We start from the raw sequence: 16,006 nt of genomic DNA, 5'->3' as shown, positions 1-16,006 counted from the left end.
ACATCTGGATGATTCTGAGAGTGATTGGGAGAAGGTGCTGTGGTCAGATGAGACTAAAATTGAGCTCTTTGGCATTAACTCGCCATGTTTGGAGGAAGAGAAATGCTGCCTATAACCCAAAGAACACCGTCCCCACTGTCAAGCATGGAGGTGGAAACATTATGTTTTGGGGGTGTTTCTCTGCTAAGGGCACAGGACTACTTCACCGCATCAATGGGAGAATGGATGGAGCCATGTACCGTCAAATCCTGAGTGACAACCTCCTTCCCTCCACCAGGACATTAAAAATGGCTCGTGGCTGGGTCTTCCAGCACGACAACGACACGAAACATACAGCCAAGGCAACAAAGGAGTGGCACAAAAAGAAGCACATTAAGGTCATGGAGTGGCCTAGCCAGTCTCCAGACCTTAATCCCATCGAAAACTTATGGAGGCAGCTGAAGATCTGAGTTGCCAAGCGACAGCCTCGAAATCTTAATGATTTACAGATGATCTGCAAAGAGGAGTGGGCCAAAATTCCATCTAACGTGTGCAAACCATCATCAACTACAAAAAACGTCTGACTGCTGTGCTTGCCAACAAGGGTTTTGACACCAAGTATTAAGTCTTGTTTGCCAAAGGGATCAAATACTTATTTCTCCGTGCAAAATGCAAATAAATATATATAATTTTGACAATGTGATTTTTTTTTTTTTTTTTTTATATAATCTATCTCTCACTGGTAAAATTAACCTAGCCTAAAAATTCTAGACTGTTCATGTCTTTGACAGTGGGCAAACTTACAATATCAGCAAGGGATCAAATACTTATTTCCTTCACTGTATGTATGTATGTATGTATGTGTGTGTGTATATATATATATATATATATATATATCTAAACCGCTATTGCTATATATATATAAATATATATATATATATATATATATATATATATATATGCACTACCGTTCAAAAGTTTGGGGTCACCCAGACAATTTTGTGTTTTCCATGAAAACTCACACTAATATTTATCAAATGAGTTGGAAAATGACTAGAAAATATAGTCAAGGCATTGACGAGGTTAGAAATAATGATTTTTATTTCAAATAATAATTTTCTCCTTAAAACTTTGCTTTTGTTAAAGAATGCTCCATTTGCAGCAATTACAGCATTGCAGACGTTTGGCATTCTAGCTGTTAATTTGCTGAGGTAATCGGGAGAAATTTCACCCCATGCTTCCAGAAGCCCCTCCCACAAGTTGGATTAGCTTGATGGGCACTTCTTGCGTACCATACGGTCAAGCTGCTCCCACAACAGCTCTATGGGGTTGAGATCTGGTGACTGCGCTGGCCACTCCATTACAGATAGAATACCAGCTGCCTGCTTCTTCCATAAATAGTTCTTGCATAATTTGGAGGTGTCCTTTGGGTCATTGTCCTGTTATAGGATGAAATTGGCTCCAATCAAGCGCTGTCCACAGGGTATGGCATGGCATGGCGTTGCAAAATGGAGTGATAGCCTTCCTTATTCAAAATCCCTTTTACCTTGTACAAATCTCCCACTTTACCAGCACCAAAGCAACCCCAGACCATCACATTACCTCCACCATGCTTGACAGATGGCGTCAGGCACTCTTCCAGCATCTTTTCAGTTGTTCTGCGTCTCACAAATGTTCTTCTGTGTGATCCAAACACCTCAAACTTCGATTTGTCTGTCCATAACACTTTTTTCCAATCTTCCTCTGTCCAATGTCTGTGTGCTTTTGCCCATATTAATCTTTTCCTTTTATTAGCCAGTCTCAGATATGGCTTTTTCTTTGCCGCTCTGCCCTGAAGGCCAGCATCCCGGAATCGCCTCTTCACTGTAGATGTTGACACTGGCGTTTTGCGGGTACTATTTAATGAAGCTGCCAGTTGAGGACCTGTGAGGCGTCTATTTCTCAAACTAGAGACTCTAATGTACTTGTCTTGTTGCTCAGTTGTGCAGCGGGGCCTCCCACTTCTCTTTCTACTCTGGTTAGAGCCTGTTTGTGTTGTCCTCTGAAGGGAGTAGTACACACCGTTGTAGGAAATCTTCAGTTTCTTGGCAATTTCTCGCATGGAATAGCCTTCATTTCTAAGAACAAGAATAGACTGTCGAGTTTCACATGAAAGCTCTCTTTTTCTAGCCATTTTGAGAGTTTAATCGAACCCACAAATGTAATGCTCCAGATTCTCAACTAGCTCAAAGGAAGGTCAGTTTTATAGCTCCTCTAAACAGCAAAACTGTTTACAGTGGTGCTAACATAATTGCACAAGGGTTTTCAAGTGTTTTCTAATCATCCATTAGCCTTCTAACACAGTTAGCAAACACAATGTACCATTAGAACACTGGAGTGATGGTTGCTGGAAATGGGCCTCTATACACCTATGTAGATATTGCATTAAAAAACAGACGTTTGTAGCTAGAATAGTCATTTAGCACATTAATAATGTATATAGTGTATTTCTGATTCATTTAATGTTATCTTCATTGAAAAAACTGTGCTTTTCTTTCAAAAATAAGGAAATTTCTAAGTGACCCTAAACTTTTGAACGGTAATGTATATATGTGGATATATATGCAATTCTATATTCCCTACCTGCCTATTCTAATATAATAAAAGATAGATGGATAGATTGTATGGATAGATAGAAATCTATCTTTACAGAGAATGTATTGATATGTAACACTGTATTTTTTTCCCCCACAGTATTCTTCCGGCAGCAATTCTCTCAAGTCTGTTCTTCTCCTCACACTGAAACAATGTGTGAGGAGAAGAAAAGAGGCCGGAGAATTGCTGCTAGAAATTTTAAAATAAAAACAAATGTGATCGCTGTGATAGGTTTTCACAGCGATCACATGTTCAGGGACCATCAGATTGGTCCCTGATACTCTGCCCAGTGCCCAGAGCTGTTAGCAACAGCGTGGGCACAGGGCTGTGTGCACGCGATTGCGTTCACACTATATTTACATAGAAATGCATGTGATCGCTGTGATTGGTTGTCACAGAGATCACATGTTCAGGGACCAAAAGATTGGCCACTGACACTCTGCACAGTGCCCATGGCTGTTAGCAACAGCCAGGGCACAGGGCTGTGTGCACGCGATCGCGCGTGCACAGTCTCTGAAGTCCCGCCGTAATTGGTCTATACGGCGGACTTCAGAGACCCTGACCTCTGGCCGTGAAAACACAGCCAGCGGTCGGGAATCTGTTAAGGTTCTTTTTATTCAACCCCATACATTTGCATCATGCTGCCGACTAGCGGGCATTTTTTCATTCGCATAAAAGGTACAATCTGCCGATGACTGAACGTTTGCTCGTTCATCAGCTGGTCTTTGCCTGGTTTACACAAGGTAATAATCGGGTACGAGCGCTCGTTCAACCAACCATTGGCCCATGAAAAAGTTTACTTTTATAGGGCTGCTACTACATTGTGCATTTGTGGTCTGTATTTCCGTTTTGTATTTTTTTTTCCAAAACAGGATTGGAACTGTTTCAGAATGGTAACACCCTTCATTTCCTTCTAGCTTGTGACAAAACAAGTTACATTAGTAGCATTCTGCTAACCTAAAAGAATACAACAAATTATTTTTATACAATATTTGATAATACAAACACAGGGATGGCGAGAAAAAAAGTTCTAGCATTTTGGCAATATTTCCTCCTTGTTTCTCTGTTTATTTGTACGTATTTGATAGGTGCAGTTTTATACCCCCTCCTAAGAGAGAGTAGCACACACACCATATGGTTCCCTTCATCCCCTCCAAGTTATGATGTCCCCACGCACATATGCGCAGTGTCTTCCTTGCCTTAAATTAAGAACATCTGTTAACCCTTGCTACACAGCATCACTGTGCTCGTGAAAAAACTGAAGACGTTGTCCATGGGGTTTGTCATCTTCTAGTATATGCATGTAGGACTTTTCTATTCATAAAGGATAGATCCGTGACCTCCTGGTTATTGTGTCTTTTTCATCAAGCCATTACTAGTGTACTATATGTGTTGTATCTACAGATTATAGATTGTGTTTACTCTCTGACAAACCTATTTGCCAGTATCTGAAAACATTTACTGGGAACACTATTCTGTTAAGAACTAGGATCTGTGTTATACCACTTCCTGATTGCTGGTCATGAACCCAATTAGGGGCTTCTTTACATCGCAAACACGTTGCACTTTGAGTTATTTTTTTTTAACCTACTTTTAAAGTGTACCTACCATTATAATTTGGATTTATCATAAATTGTTAGTATGCATGAAAACATATATAACTTTGTAATACGTCTGATTAGACAAAAGTGACATCTTAGTGTTGTCTAGCAGCTTGTGGTTGCTTACAGGCTTTCTGTAAGGCCCTGTTCACACAGCGCAGATTTTGCATTTATTTTTCAAGCCAAAACCAGAAGCGGAACTTAAACAGAAGAAATATATATATATATATATATGGGAGACTAGAACACAAAGCACAGGATTAGGCTTTATCCAGATGAACAATGAAATCGTCAGTGTGACGGAATGTATTTCTATTGGGCTAATCACACGGCCATTGTTTTAACGGAACGTGTGAACGACCGTTGAAAAATAGGTCGTCCTATTTTTGTCTGTTTTGATGGATCCGTGAAAATGGGTACCGCACGGGTGCAAATCGGCCATGAAAAATGGCAGTTTTTCAGTGCCAATTTGACATGTTTGTCTGAATAAAGCCTTAGTATCGCATTAGGAAGAGCCAGCCACTCAGTAGACGTGTAGACCAAAAATATGTATTTTAAGAAGGCATGCAGAGGAATGGAAGACTCCAAACACAGGTTAATTTCTGGCTGCACTACACCTAACGTATATTTACAGCTGTTTGATATTTAGTTTTTGGAATTATGGGAGCCCTTTTAAGTGCATCCCTCTATGCACAGAACCGTTTACTATTAACTAGGCTAACATTTAATGCAATTTTTGGAATATTAATGAGGAGTTTATGGAAGTACCACAGTTTCCACAAGTTATGTCTTTTCACGCTCTCAAAGGAAAGCAATATTAAAGACACATTCTAACCCACGCAAGAGAAATCCGCTTCATTCTGCTGGTCCCATGTATATCCCAATTTATACTGAAGAATGAATTCTGTGGATATGGCATAAATGTCTAAAATGGGAATAACCCTTTAACTGAATTGTTAAACCTGAAGCAATAATTTGCTGCTATCCAATCATTAGTAGAATTATATTGAATGGAAATCCCACACAATACTGAGGATGAGGATTTTGAGGCAGATTTATTATTTGTTGTTGTGCCAGAATACTGGCCTAAGTTGCGCTTTTTGTTGTATAAATTTATTATTGATCTGCCCCAAAAATAAGACGTTTGCAACTTACTAGACACTTTTAAAAAGTGTGTAAAAATGGGACGTGGCTTAAATTCACCAACATGCACCGATAGTGTGAAAAAAAATTAGCGCTAAGCCAACCAAAGGGTGGTATAAGGAAGAAAAAATGTCGAACAGCAAGATGCGTTCAATTTTTCATACAGCATGCGCCACTTTGATAAATTTGGCGCATTTTCGGTCTTTCTAGTCTAAGTTGACACTTTCTATGTGTTCGCACATCGTTAGTAAATCTGGCCCAGTGTCTTCCTTTAAATGCTCAGCCAGGTCCTCTTTCACCTGCAGCAAGAACATTAGAAATTCCAGCCAATATTTAAAGCTCAATTATGGATAGTTTTTTTTTTTGTTTTTTTTATTCAAATAGGTCCAAAATTCTGCACTGATGAATTTCTCAATCTTTCTGATCTGACACTGAGGTCCAAATCACATTAAAAACCCCTCATGAAGAAAACCCCACTTCAGATTGAAGCCGGACCAGCAATCAACTTATGGCCATGGGTTCAAAAGCCTTCAGCCAGCCATACAATTCCCCTGCATCGGCTGTAAATGTAGTAGTATATGCCGAGAAGTTTGCCAAAGTGAATGCCCCCTCTAATTATGTCTATATGTACTAATAGGGCATATGTAAAGGGCAGGGGCATAGCTAAAGGCTCATGGGCCCTGTTGCAAGAATTCAGCTTCATCCCCCTACCCCTCCCCAACGCCACCAGACCCCTGCGCACGCTTATGCCCAGCCGCTTTGCCCGACAGCACCCATGAATACCTCCACAGTATAATGCTCCCCATAGCTGCCACCACAGTATAATGCCCCATAACTGCTCAAACACCGTATAAAGCCCCCATAGCAGCCCCTACACAGTGAGAGATCAGCAGCACATCACAGTCCCAGAGAGCATTCACAGGGGGCATCTAAACAGGAGAAAGTTTCAAACCGTGTCGAGTCGTAGCCAATCCAACTCCAAAATGGACACAAAAAGTTAGAGCAACCGCAGCACAGGCAGTTATCCAGGTATCAAAAAAAGGTTTCGTTGTTTCACCATAAGTAGCAACGTTTCGACCCAAGCGAGGGTCTTTCTCAAGCAAAGAAAGACCCTCGCTTGGGTTGAAACATCGCTACTTATGGTGAAATAAAGAAACCGTTTCTTGATACCTGGATAACTGCGTATGCTGCTGTCTCTCTACCTTTTTGTACCCCTACAAAGTATAATAACCCCCATAGCTGCCCCTACACATTATAATACCCCCCAATGCTGCCCCCACAGTATAATGCCCCCCATAGCTGCCCCCACAGTATATTGCCACCCATAGCTGCACCATACAGTATAATGCACCCCATACACTATAATGCCCCATACAGTATAATGTCCCTCATAGCTGCCCAATACAGTACAAGGCTTAGGGGCCCGATCGCAACTGCAACCCCTATGGCCACTCCACTGGTAAAGGGGTTGACTTCATGAGACAACCCTTTGAATTTATCATTCTGGCTACCTGCAACAACCACTAGAGGGAGTTTACGGCATACTGTTGATGCATTAAACGTAAAGGGGTTTTACTATCGGGGACGTTTATGACATATCCACAGGATATGCCATGAATGTCAGATAGACGTGGGTCCCACCTCTGGGACCCGCACCTATCTCTAGAGGTGGGACCCGCATCTATCTGACATTTAAGACATAGTGACATATTCTGTGGATATTTCATAAATGTCCCTTATGGTCAAACCCCTTAATGGGGTTTTTCAGAGAGAGAAAAGTGGCTTATCCTCAGGACAGGAAATCAATATTTGATGAGTGGACGTCCAACCCATGTCATCACCCCCTCCCCGATCAGCCATTTTAAAAAGATCACAGTTCTTTTGCAAGTGCTGCTTACCCTCACGCTGCTCAGTACTGTGAAACGCTGACACACTTGTATCAGCCGTTCACAGTATCAGTTTTCACCCATTCACTCCTAGTCGCCACCGCATGGGGGCATGGTTTCGGTCACGTGCATCTGCCGCCCCAGTGTTCATGCCTTTTCTGACAGATTTCCCCACAGATATCAGCTTATTTCTGGGGGGCACAGCAGGGGTATAATTTGTGATCTGCTTATTGCCAAGGGGCTCTTCTAACAAGTATGTATTGTCCAAAGCAGACAACAACCCCTTTAAGTTTATCTGAATGGCTCTTCAGATATTTAGCATCATTGTTCTCATGATTCTCCTTCTTGATTTAAACTAGGGCTGCACTACCACTTAGAAACTAGATAATGCAATAATGCGTTTAACTTTACCCTGTTTGAATAAATATATAGGAAAAAGTTGCATAACCTTTGTGTGACACTTGTTTTTTTTACTCTTCCGTGCATCTACCTCTTACAGAAGTGTCAAAGAGGCTCTGTCACCACATTAGAAGTGGCCTATCTTGTACATAATATTATCGGCGCTGTAATGTAGATTACAGCAGTGGTTTTTATTTAGAAAAACTATCAATTTTGACTAAGTTATGACCTATTTTAGATTTATGCTTATGACTTGCTTAATAGACAACTGGGTGTTTTTTAGCTTTTGACCAAGTGGGCATTGTAAAGAGAAGTGTATGACGCTCACCAATCAGTGACCAATCAGCGTCATACACTTCTCTCCATTCATTTACTCAGCACATAGTGATCTTGCGAGATCACGATGCTGTCACTTACTCACACATTAACTTTACTTAAGTGTCTTGAGAGTGAATAGACATTGCCTTCAGCCAGGATGCGATGTCTATTCCGATCCCAACACTTCAGTAATGTGCTGTGTGAGTAAGTGACACACAAACGTTACCGAAGTGTCGGGATTGTGAATAGACATCGCGTCATGTCTGGAAGCGATGTCTATTCACTCTCAAGACACTTCAGTAATGTTAATTTGTGAGTAAGTGACAGCACATCGTGATCTCGCAAGATCACTATGTGCTGAGTACATGAATGGAGAGAAGTGTATGATGCTGATTGGTCAGCGTCATTCACTTTTCTTTACAACGCCCACTTGGTCAAAAGCTAAAACACGCCCAGTTGTGTATTAAGAAAGTCATTAGAATAAATCTAAAATAGGTCGTACTTGGTCAAAATTGTTCTTCTAAATAAAAAACACTGCTGTAATCTACATTACAGCGCCGATCATATTATGTAGAAGATAGGGCACTTATAATGTGGTGACATTTAAGTTGTATGATTACCGCAAGAATGTATGTAACATTTGCACGACTGAATTTGTAGTGTACACAAGACTTAGAATCCAACCTATAGTTGAAAATGTTATTTTTGGATTTTACTTTTTCAAGAAACATTTTTCAACTCCTCAACAATGTTTATTTTCCTTGTGATAAACATGATTACATTTACTCTGCCATGAATTGTTCTATACCAGGTGTTCAGGACTTTTTTTTTTATTTGTTTTTTAGAGATGGCTCAAATCAAGCACTAGGAACTTGTGTGGAACATTTCCGGAATACAATCCGCCCATTCAGGACAAAGATAACATATTATAAAAGAACTCTACGAGTAAGTGCCCCAGACAAAACCTTTCTATAAAACACATTATTACTTGTCTATAGGTGTACTGTGTAAATCTAGATTTCTGCTCAAACCACACATAAAACACTGTAGTATTGTAGTGTACTCAGAACAAGCATAATTCCAGAAATGATGCTGTGGGAAGCACTAGAACATGTTTAATTCTATATAAGAGCTATACATGAGCTGAAGGTGAACAAAATATATTTAAAATTAGTGAAATTTGATTTGATTGTGAAAGCTTCCGGTTACCCAAAGAAATCTACAAGTCCGGCTCATCAGTCCCAAGGATAGAATTTACTTTTCTTGCAAATGTTAATGTTCCATTAGGACCATTTAGCCTGAATATCACGCTTTTTTTTATAAGACTTTAGCCTTTCTCCAAGCCTTGTTACCCAGGCTGCAGTTAGGTCTTTATGGCAGAAATTTTTGGTATCCCTGTTTATTATCTTTTTGGTTCATGTGTCTGACCCTTTATTAGACCTAAATCATATATTTTAAAATTTTCTAAGAAGCAAATGTTGCTGGTGTAATCCATGCAACAGTAATGTTATACAATTGAGTAATAAAAATATGTTGGTTGATAAACATAAACCATATTGCTTGCCTCTGTTGATGCTGCTTGGCTCTGTTGTCGTTGTTGATTATGTAGTTATTCCATATCCTGCCACCTAGTGGTGACAAAAGTAAATGGTTGTATTTTATCCATGGTATAAATAAATTTTATATTAAAACTGTATTGTAATTTTGCTGTGTAATAGTTTATTTGACAAGACACTAAATCATCCAATCATATAACCACAACAATGTTATGTGCACAAGTTATATAAACATATTAGATACATAATGGTATTTGATTCTTGTATGAATGAATAAAATATAAGTCAAAACTCTGTACAAATCTCAATGATAACTGATAATTGATTGGCTGTCCTTACTCCGTATTAACTTGTCTGTTTTTTATTTGTTTAGATCTTTGTACAAACCGGGTTTTCTCCTAGTAGCAATGCTTTTGAGCTCTGTGCTGAGGTGCCCGATATGGTGATCCCATCCACTGGATACTTCGGAATCTCCGCAGCTACATCAGCACTAGCAGGTGAGACTTGATGTACTGTGATATTTTTATGTTTATAGCTTATGTTTGTAGTTTTTTAGTTAATATAATTAAGTATTACATATTATAAGTTTATTATAATGGAAGAATTCATTTGAATCCTTTAGATGTCCATAGGGATGAGCTGGTAACAAGTCAGTGTGGCATCATGGCTTCTGTCCCTGTCATGAGAGATAACCTGCCCCCTTAGAATAAAGAGCCATTGCTTTACAGCATCTGTAGAGCACCATTGTGGGGGTGGAAAGTTACAGAGACTATGTTGGAATGATACTATCATGCAGGAGCTGTATATGAAGAAAAAAAATTATTCAATTATCACTAGCATTTTATGCTTTCGGTTTGTATCCTTAACACATTATAATGGATTTGACGTAATTATCAACATGTTACCCCATAAAAGCCATCAGCATGGATAAATGCTAAGTAAACAAAAACACTTATTTTATCCTAATGGACACCGTAAAGACATTTTGCCCTATGGTCGACATATGCCAATGTCTGGCTATACAGTAATATACATCGGAGGCATACATGGAGGAATACGTCAGGAGTATTACCCAAACATATAGCCCTGGTGTGATGTGAACAGAGCCTAAGGCCATGTTTATACGGCATACTCATATTAGGCACCGAAATATACTTAAAGGCCATGTACGCTTTTAAAATCGTTTTTTTTTGTATAAAAAGGTCTATCAGTGTGTTCGGTGCATCTTTCTAAATTACTTTTTCTTAAATATGATTTTACACTTTGAGATACAGCTGCTTTGTATTCTGTATACAGAGCAGCTGTATCGTGCGCTGAGACGTAAATCCGTCAGGTCAGCGAGACTGACGTGTTCAGTGACAGCGGGTCCTGCGTGCCTCTGACACGCAGGAGCTAACTGTTATCCATCACATCTAAGTCAGAGATGCGTAGGACCCGCTGTCACTGAACCAGCCAGTGCCGAAGACCTGACGGATTCAAGTCTCAGCGCTATACACAGCTGCTCTGTTTACAGGATATAAAGCAGCTGTATCTCAAAAAGTAAAAATAATTTTTAAGAAAAAGTATTTACAAAGTTGCACCAAAAACATTGATAGACATTTGTATTTAATAATAATAATAAAAAACTTTTTCAAAGGTCTACATAGCCTTTAAAACGTGTGCAAACAGTTTCTCGTTGATTTCAATGGGAAATATGCGGTGAGGTTCATTCGAGGCATATTTTCACACCGCCAATTTAAAAAAAAAAAAAAAGTGGAAAACTACACTATCTAAAAAAGAAGTGACGTCACTTCATGAAATGTTTATTGAGTTAATTTTTCTGATCACGTTTTTTTTTTTATTTGCTTCAAAAAAACGCTTCAAAAATACACCTCAAAATACACTTCAAAAATACTTGCAAAATGTAAAATGGTTTGAAAATCAGCTAGTAAATACCAGGATTTCAGAAGGTGTTTTCTCTTGAAATCTTCCTTGTATTTTTTAGGCCTGAACATATGCTGTGTAAACCTAGCCTAAGTGTTATAAGGTCCACATTAGTTTAGATTAAATTGTTGTCATATTTGTAGAAAAAAACACATAATAAAATTACTAAAAAATATTTTTCCTAGATAGATACTATAGGGAGAAACAGAAACTGTGAGTTGTTTTTTTTAACTCACAAAAATTCAAGAATATGGGGCTTCTTACAGTGACTTAATCTAAATCTTGATGAATGTGGCACTAGGGGGCGCTGTTTCCCTTGATACTGAAATATGTTTAGTACACTAGACCGGATGGTGTCACTAAACTTTGTATATATTTTCCATATAAAGGCTGACTATTATGGTTGTGTTATTATTCTATTAATAACTTGTGCAGTAGTTTGCAAGGATATTTTATAGTATAGTCCTGTAATTATTTAGATCCGACAAGCACCTGCTACCTTATATCTTGCAGATGACCATGATGTTCACTCTTTTTTGGTGTACAGTCTCAGCACAACCTGGGAAGAGGTAACATTAAGTTTTTCCATACATTAGTCATTTATTTATTTTATTTGCCTTGTATGAATGTAAAGGGGTGTCCCCAACTGAAACATTTTTGGCATATCTACATGGTCACCTATCCCTGCCTCACCTGGTGAGGTGTCAGTCGCATGTAGCTGCGTGAGATGTGCTATATATATATATATATATATATATATATATATATATATATATACAGTCCAATGGTAGATGAACACAGCACTCCAATGGTTTCCAAAAAATCAGGCCATGTGCTCGTTACCTGGGGGTGAATCAATTCCCCAACATCCAAATAGAAAGAAGCATAGAACACAGCAACGGCACCAGGACTTCAGAGTAGATGAAAGCAAAAAGTGGATTTATTCACCTCAGTATAAGCAACGTTTCGGTTCAACAGGAACCTTTCTCAAGCCATAACAAACTAAACAAAGTGTCAGGTATTTATAGGAAGGGTATACATAAATTGGCAATCACATAATTAAATGCATAATACCATCAAAACATATACATACAAATGTGTCAGTTATATAAAAAGACATATGAAACATGTGCATAGTTCTCCCACTGTGAAGCATATAAATATCGTGAAATACATGCAACATTGTAGTGGTAAATAAACAAAGTGTTATGATTAGGGGCAATTATGGATAATTGGAAGCAGGCAGAGACTCATTAAATCTAAATAGAAGTGTACTTACTGTACAGACGTTAATCCATGCCGAGAATAGGGGATTGCGCCCGACACACACGTGTGTCAACTGCGCATGTCCCAAGATGGCGCCCAAACCGGATATTAAGTCCGGTGGAACGCATCTGGCAATAAATCACCACTGCGCATGCGCCACATCGGAACATGCGTTCCACCTCTATTGCGCATGCGCCAGCTGGAATTTATAAAAAACGCAGAGCAGAGATTACTTAGTGATAAGAACAAGACTATTATTTGTCATGATACACATGATATCGTGGATTACCAGGTTCAACCCCCACAAAGTTATATGGGTTTTGAACCAAATTTCCACACATCGGGAGATTTTGGATAAAGGGAGCTGAAAGGACACTAATGATAGTGTACTCTGGCGCCCCCTGCTGATAGAAACGAAAAATTGTATGTCATAATGGATCACTGTTGTTAACTATGATCACCAATGGGGCAAAAAATAAAAAATAAATAAAATAGAGATATTATACTATAAGGAAGGTTGGTACTCCAACAGGGATAAAACATATTCCCACGTGAGTGTCACCTTCAAGAAGAAACGCATCTGTCTGAATAAGACAGTATGCGTTAAATATTAATGCTACGCCCACATTTTAAAAAAAAAAAAAAAAAAAATAAGACATCGATACAAATACCCAAAATGCAGATACGAACGTCCACAGTATAAGGACCAAAAAATCTAAATATAAAATTCTCCACGACCCAGGTTATTTTTAATAAGCTATCTCATATGGCTCAGTACATATATATAATCCAAACATGAATTTGTCTTTTTTGTAAAATAGAAACAAGACTTCTGCCGCTTTCCAATATCTCTCAAAAATTGCTTGACATGTGATTGTGTATCTGAAATATACAAGAAGAAAAAACACAATGTATATGACATATAAAAACAAATTTAAAAATGCATGCTAGAAAGAGGTCAAAATAGGACCTCAAAAAACATACATCAAAAACACACAATTACACCTTTGGGAACGTTAACCAATCATATCTCTATCGATCTTAGGGAGAGAATAAGTGGCCCATCCTTATATATGTGGACCACAAGGATATTCTATATTCAATCCCTTAGGAGACATGGTCTCTAATTTAAAGATCCACTCGAGCTCTTTTCTTTTAAGCATCCGGCCCCTATCACCGCCACGTCTCAGCTGAGGCACAGAGTCAATGACTCTGAATCTCAACTGTGACAGACTGTGTCCCTTCTCAACAAAGTGTCTCGACACTGGTAAATCCTGCCTTTTAGTTTTGATGTTTGATTTATGGTTTCTCAACCTGAGACGTACTTCTGTAGTGGTTTCACCCACATAGTGGAGCCCACATGGGCAGGTTAGCAAATAAATGACATATGAAGACTGACACGTAAAAAAACCTTTTATGGTAATTGGTCGACCCGTTTGTGGGTGATTAAACATACCCCCCTTAATCATATTGTCACAGATGTTACAACCAAGACATGGAAAACATCCATGTTTCGGAGGTGCCAAAAACATCTGCTTTTTGCGATGTGACCCAATATCGGCTTTGACTATACTATTTTTGATGGTATTGCCTCTCCTATACGCCATCATTGGCCCCTCCTGAAATTCAGTAACCTTTGGAAAGGCCCTCTCTAACATCTTCCAATCTCTCCTCAGAATCCCACCAATTTGTGGGCTTAATGAGGAGAAAGTGGAGATGAAGGGTAAGCGAACATTCTTGTTCACAGCCACCTGGCCGGCGAGGAGATCCTGTCTATTCAGTAGTTCAACCTTCCGTCTATTAAAATCCAACACATGGTCCGGATAACCCCGATCAGAAAATTTTTTGCACATTTGGTCAAGTCTTGGCGATAATTCATCCTCCTGACTAACCACCCTCTTAACTCTAATTAACTGACTGTATGGCAGTGATTTTAGCAGCGTGCTTGGATGGCTGCTGGTGAAGTGCAAGAGATTGTTTCTGTCCGTTTTCTTAGAGAACAGATCCGAAATCAATCTATTATTGACAATGGAAATTCGAGTATCCAAAAATTCAACAGAACATGTAGAAAATGACATCGTAAATTGAATAGTGGAATTCAAACCGTTAAGAAATGTGACAAATTCCTGTAGTTGACTTATTGAGCCAGTCCAGATGAGGAAGACATCGTCTATGTATCTCCACCACCGCAGTACATGACTGAAGTGGTGGGACACATAGACAAGATCCTCCTCAATCCGCCGCATGAAAATATTGGCATATGTGGGGGCCATATTGGACCCCATTGCCGTTCCTCTCTTCTGTAGGTAAAATGTATCACCCACCAGAAAATAATTTTTTTCCAAAATGAATTTCAGTAATGATCGTACAAAACCAATTTTATCCTTAGAAAAGCCAGATTTTTCCAAATAGAAAAGCGAGGCATCAATCCCCTCCTGATGGGCAATTGAGGTGTACAGACTACCCACATCAAGGGTAACCAGAACCGACCGGTCAGGGATCAAAAGATCCTGGATTCTGACCAGGAAGTCCGAGGTATCCCTGATGTGGGAGTCTGCACCAATGGCAAACTGCCTAAGAATTTTATCTAGGAATACTGCTGCTGGGACAAAAAGGGAATCGCTCCCTGAAACAATCGGACGTCCAGGGGGCCGAATGGGATCCTTGTGAATTTTGGGCAATAAATAAAGGACAGGAGTTACAGGGAATTTCACCTGTAAAAAATCATGCAGATTTCTATCAATGATTTTGCTCTTAAATGCATTATCTATTAGGTTATCCAATTCACGTAAATACGCGAACTTAGGATCACCCAACAGAACAGCATAAACATTAATGTCATTCAGTTGTCTTGTCATTTCTTCCAGATAAAGGGAGGTGTCCATAACTACTATGGCACCCCCCTTATCTGCCGGTTTGATAGTAAGATCCTTATTATCCATTAGTTCTTTAAGTGCCATGTGTTCTATACGTGTCAAATTTTTCTGACTGAAACTACCCCTCTGCACTTCCCGTAATAATTTGATCTGTTCTTTAACAAGTGAGATATATGTTTCAACAGCATGTATATTTTGGGGAGGTTGAAATTTACTTTTATTATACAACCCATAATCCCTAAGATGAAACATATCACTACCTGGAATTATAGAATTATCATTGTCAGGTGGAGACTGTTCAGAAAAATGTACCTTAAGTCTCAATGACCTAAAAAAACATTCAAGATCTAAATTTAATTTAAACCAATCTATAGGGTTATCTGGACAAAAAGACAGACCACGATTAAGCACTTTGACCTGTGGGT

At 39.1% G+C, this 16,006-nt stretch overlaps 1 protein-coding gene across 1 annotated transcript in view; it reads left to right on the top strand.

The window, feature by feature from the left end:
• Window positions 1–16,006, top strand: part of LMAN1L (lectin, mannose binding 1 like) — a 101,998-nt gene that overhangs the window by 23,752 nt on the left and 62,240 nt on the right. Inside the window, exons 6-8 of the mRNA XM_075859426.1 lie at window positions 8,806–8,905; window positions 9,890–10,013; window positions 11,953–12,008. Coding sequence (XP_075715541.1) covers window positions 8,806–8,905; window positions 9,890–10,013; window positions 11,953–12,008 — 280 coding nt within the window. The remainder of the gene's footprint in view (window positions 1–8,805; window positions 8,906–9,889; window positions 10,014–11,952; window positions 12,009–16,006) is intronic.

This window comes from Rhinoderma darwinii, chromosome 3 (genome assembly GCF_050947455.1).
Source record: "Rhinoderma darwinii isolate aRhiDar2 chromosome 3, aRhiDar2.hap1, whole genome shotgun sequence".
In the NCBI taxonomy this organism is placed as follows: Eukaryota; Metazoa; Chordata; class Amphibia; order Anura; family Rhinodermatidae; genus Rhinoderma; species Rhinoderma darwinii.
The sequence above is the reverse complement of the archived record's forward strand: the minus strand, read 5'-3'. Positions and strand labels throughout refer to the sequence as shown.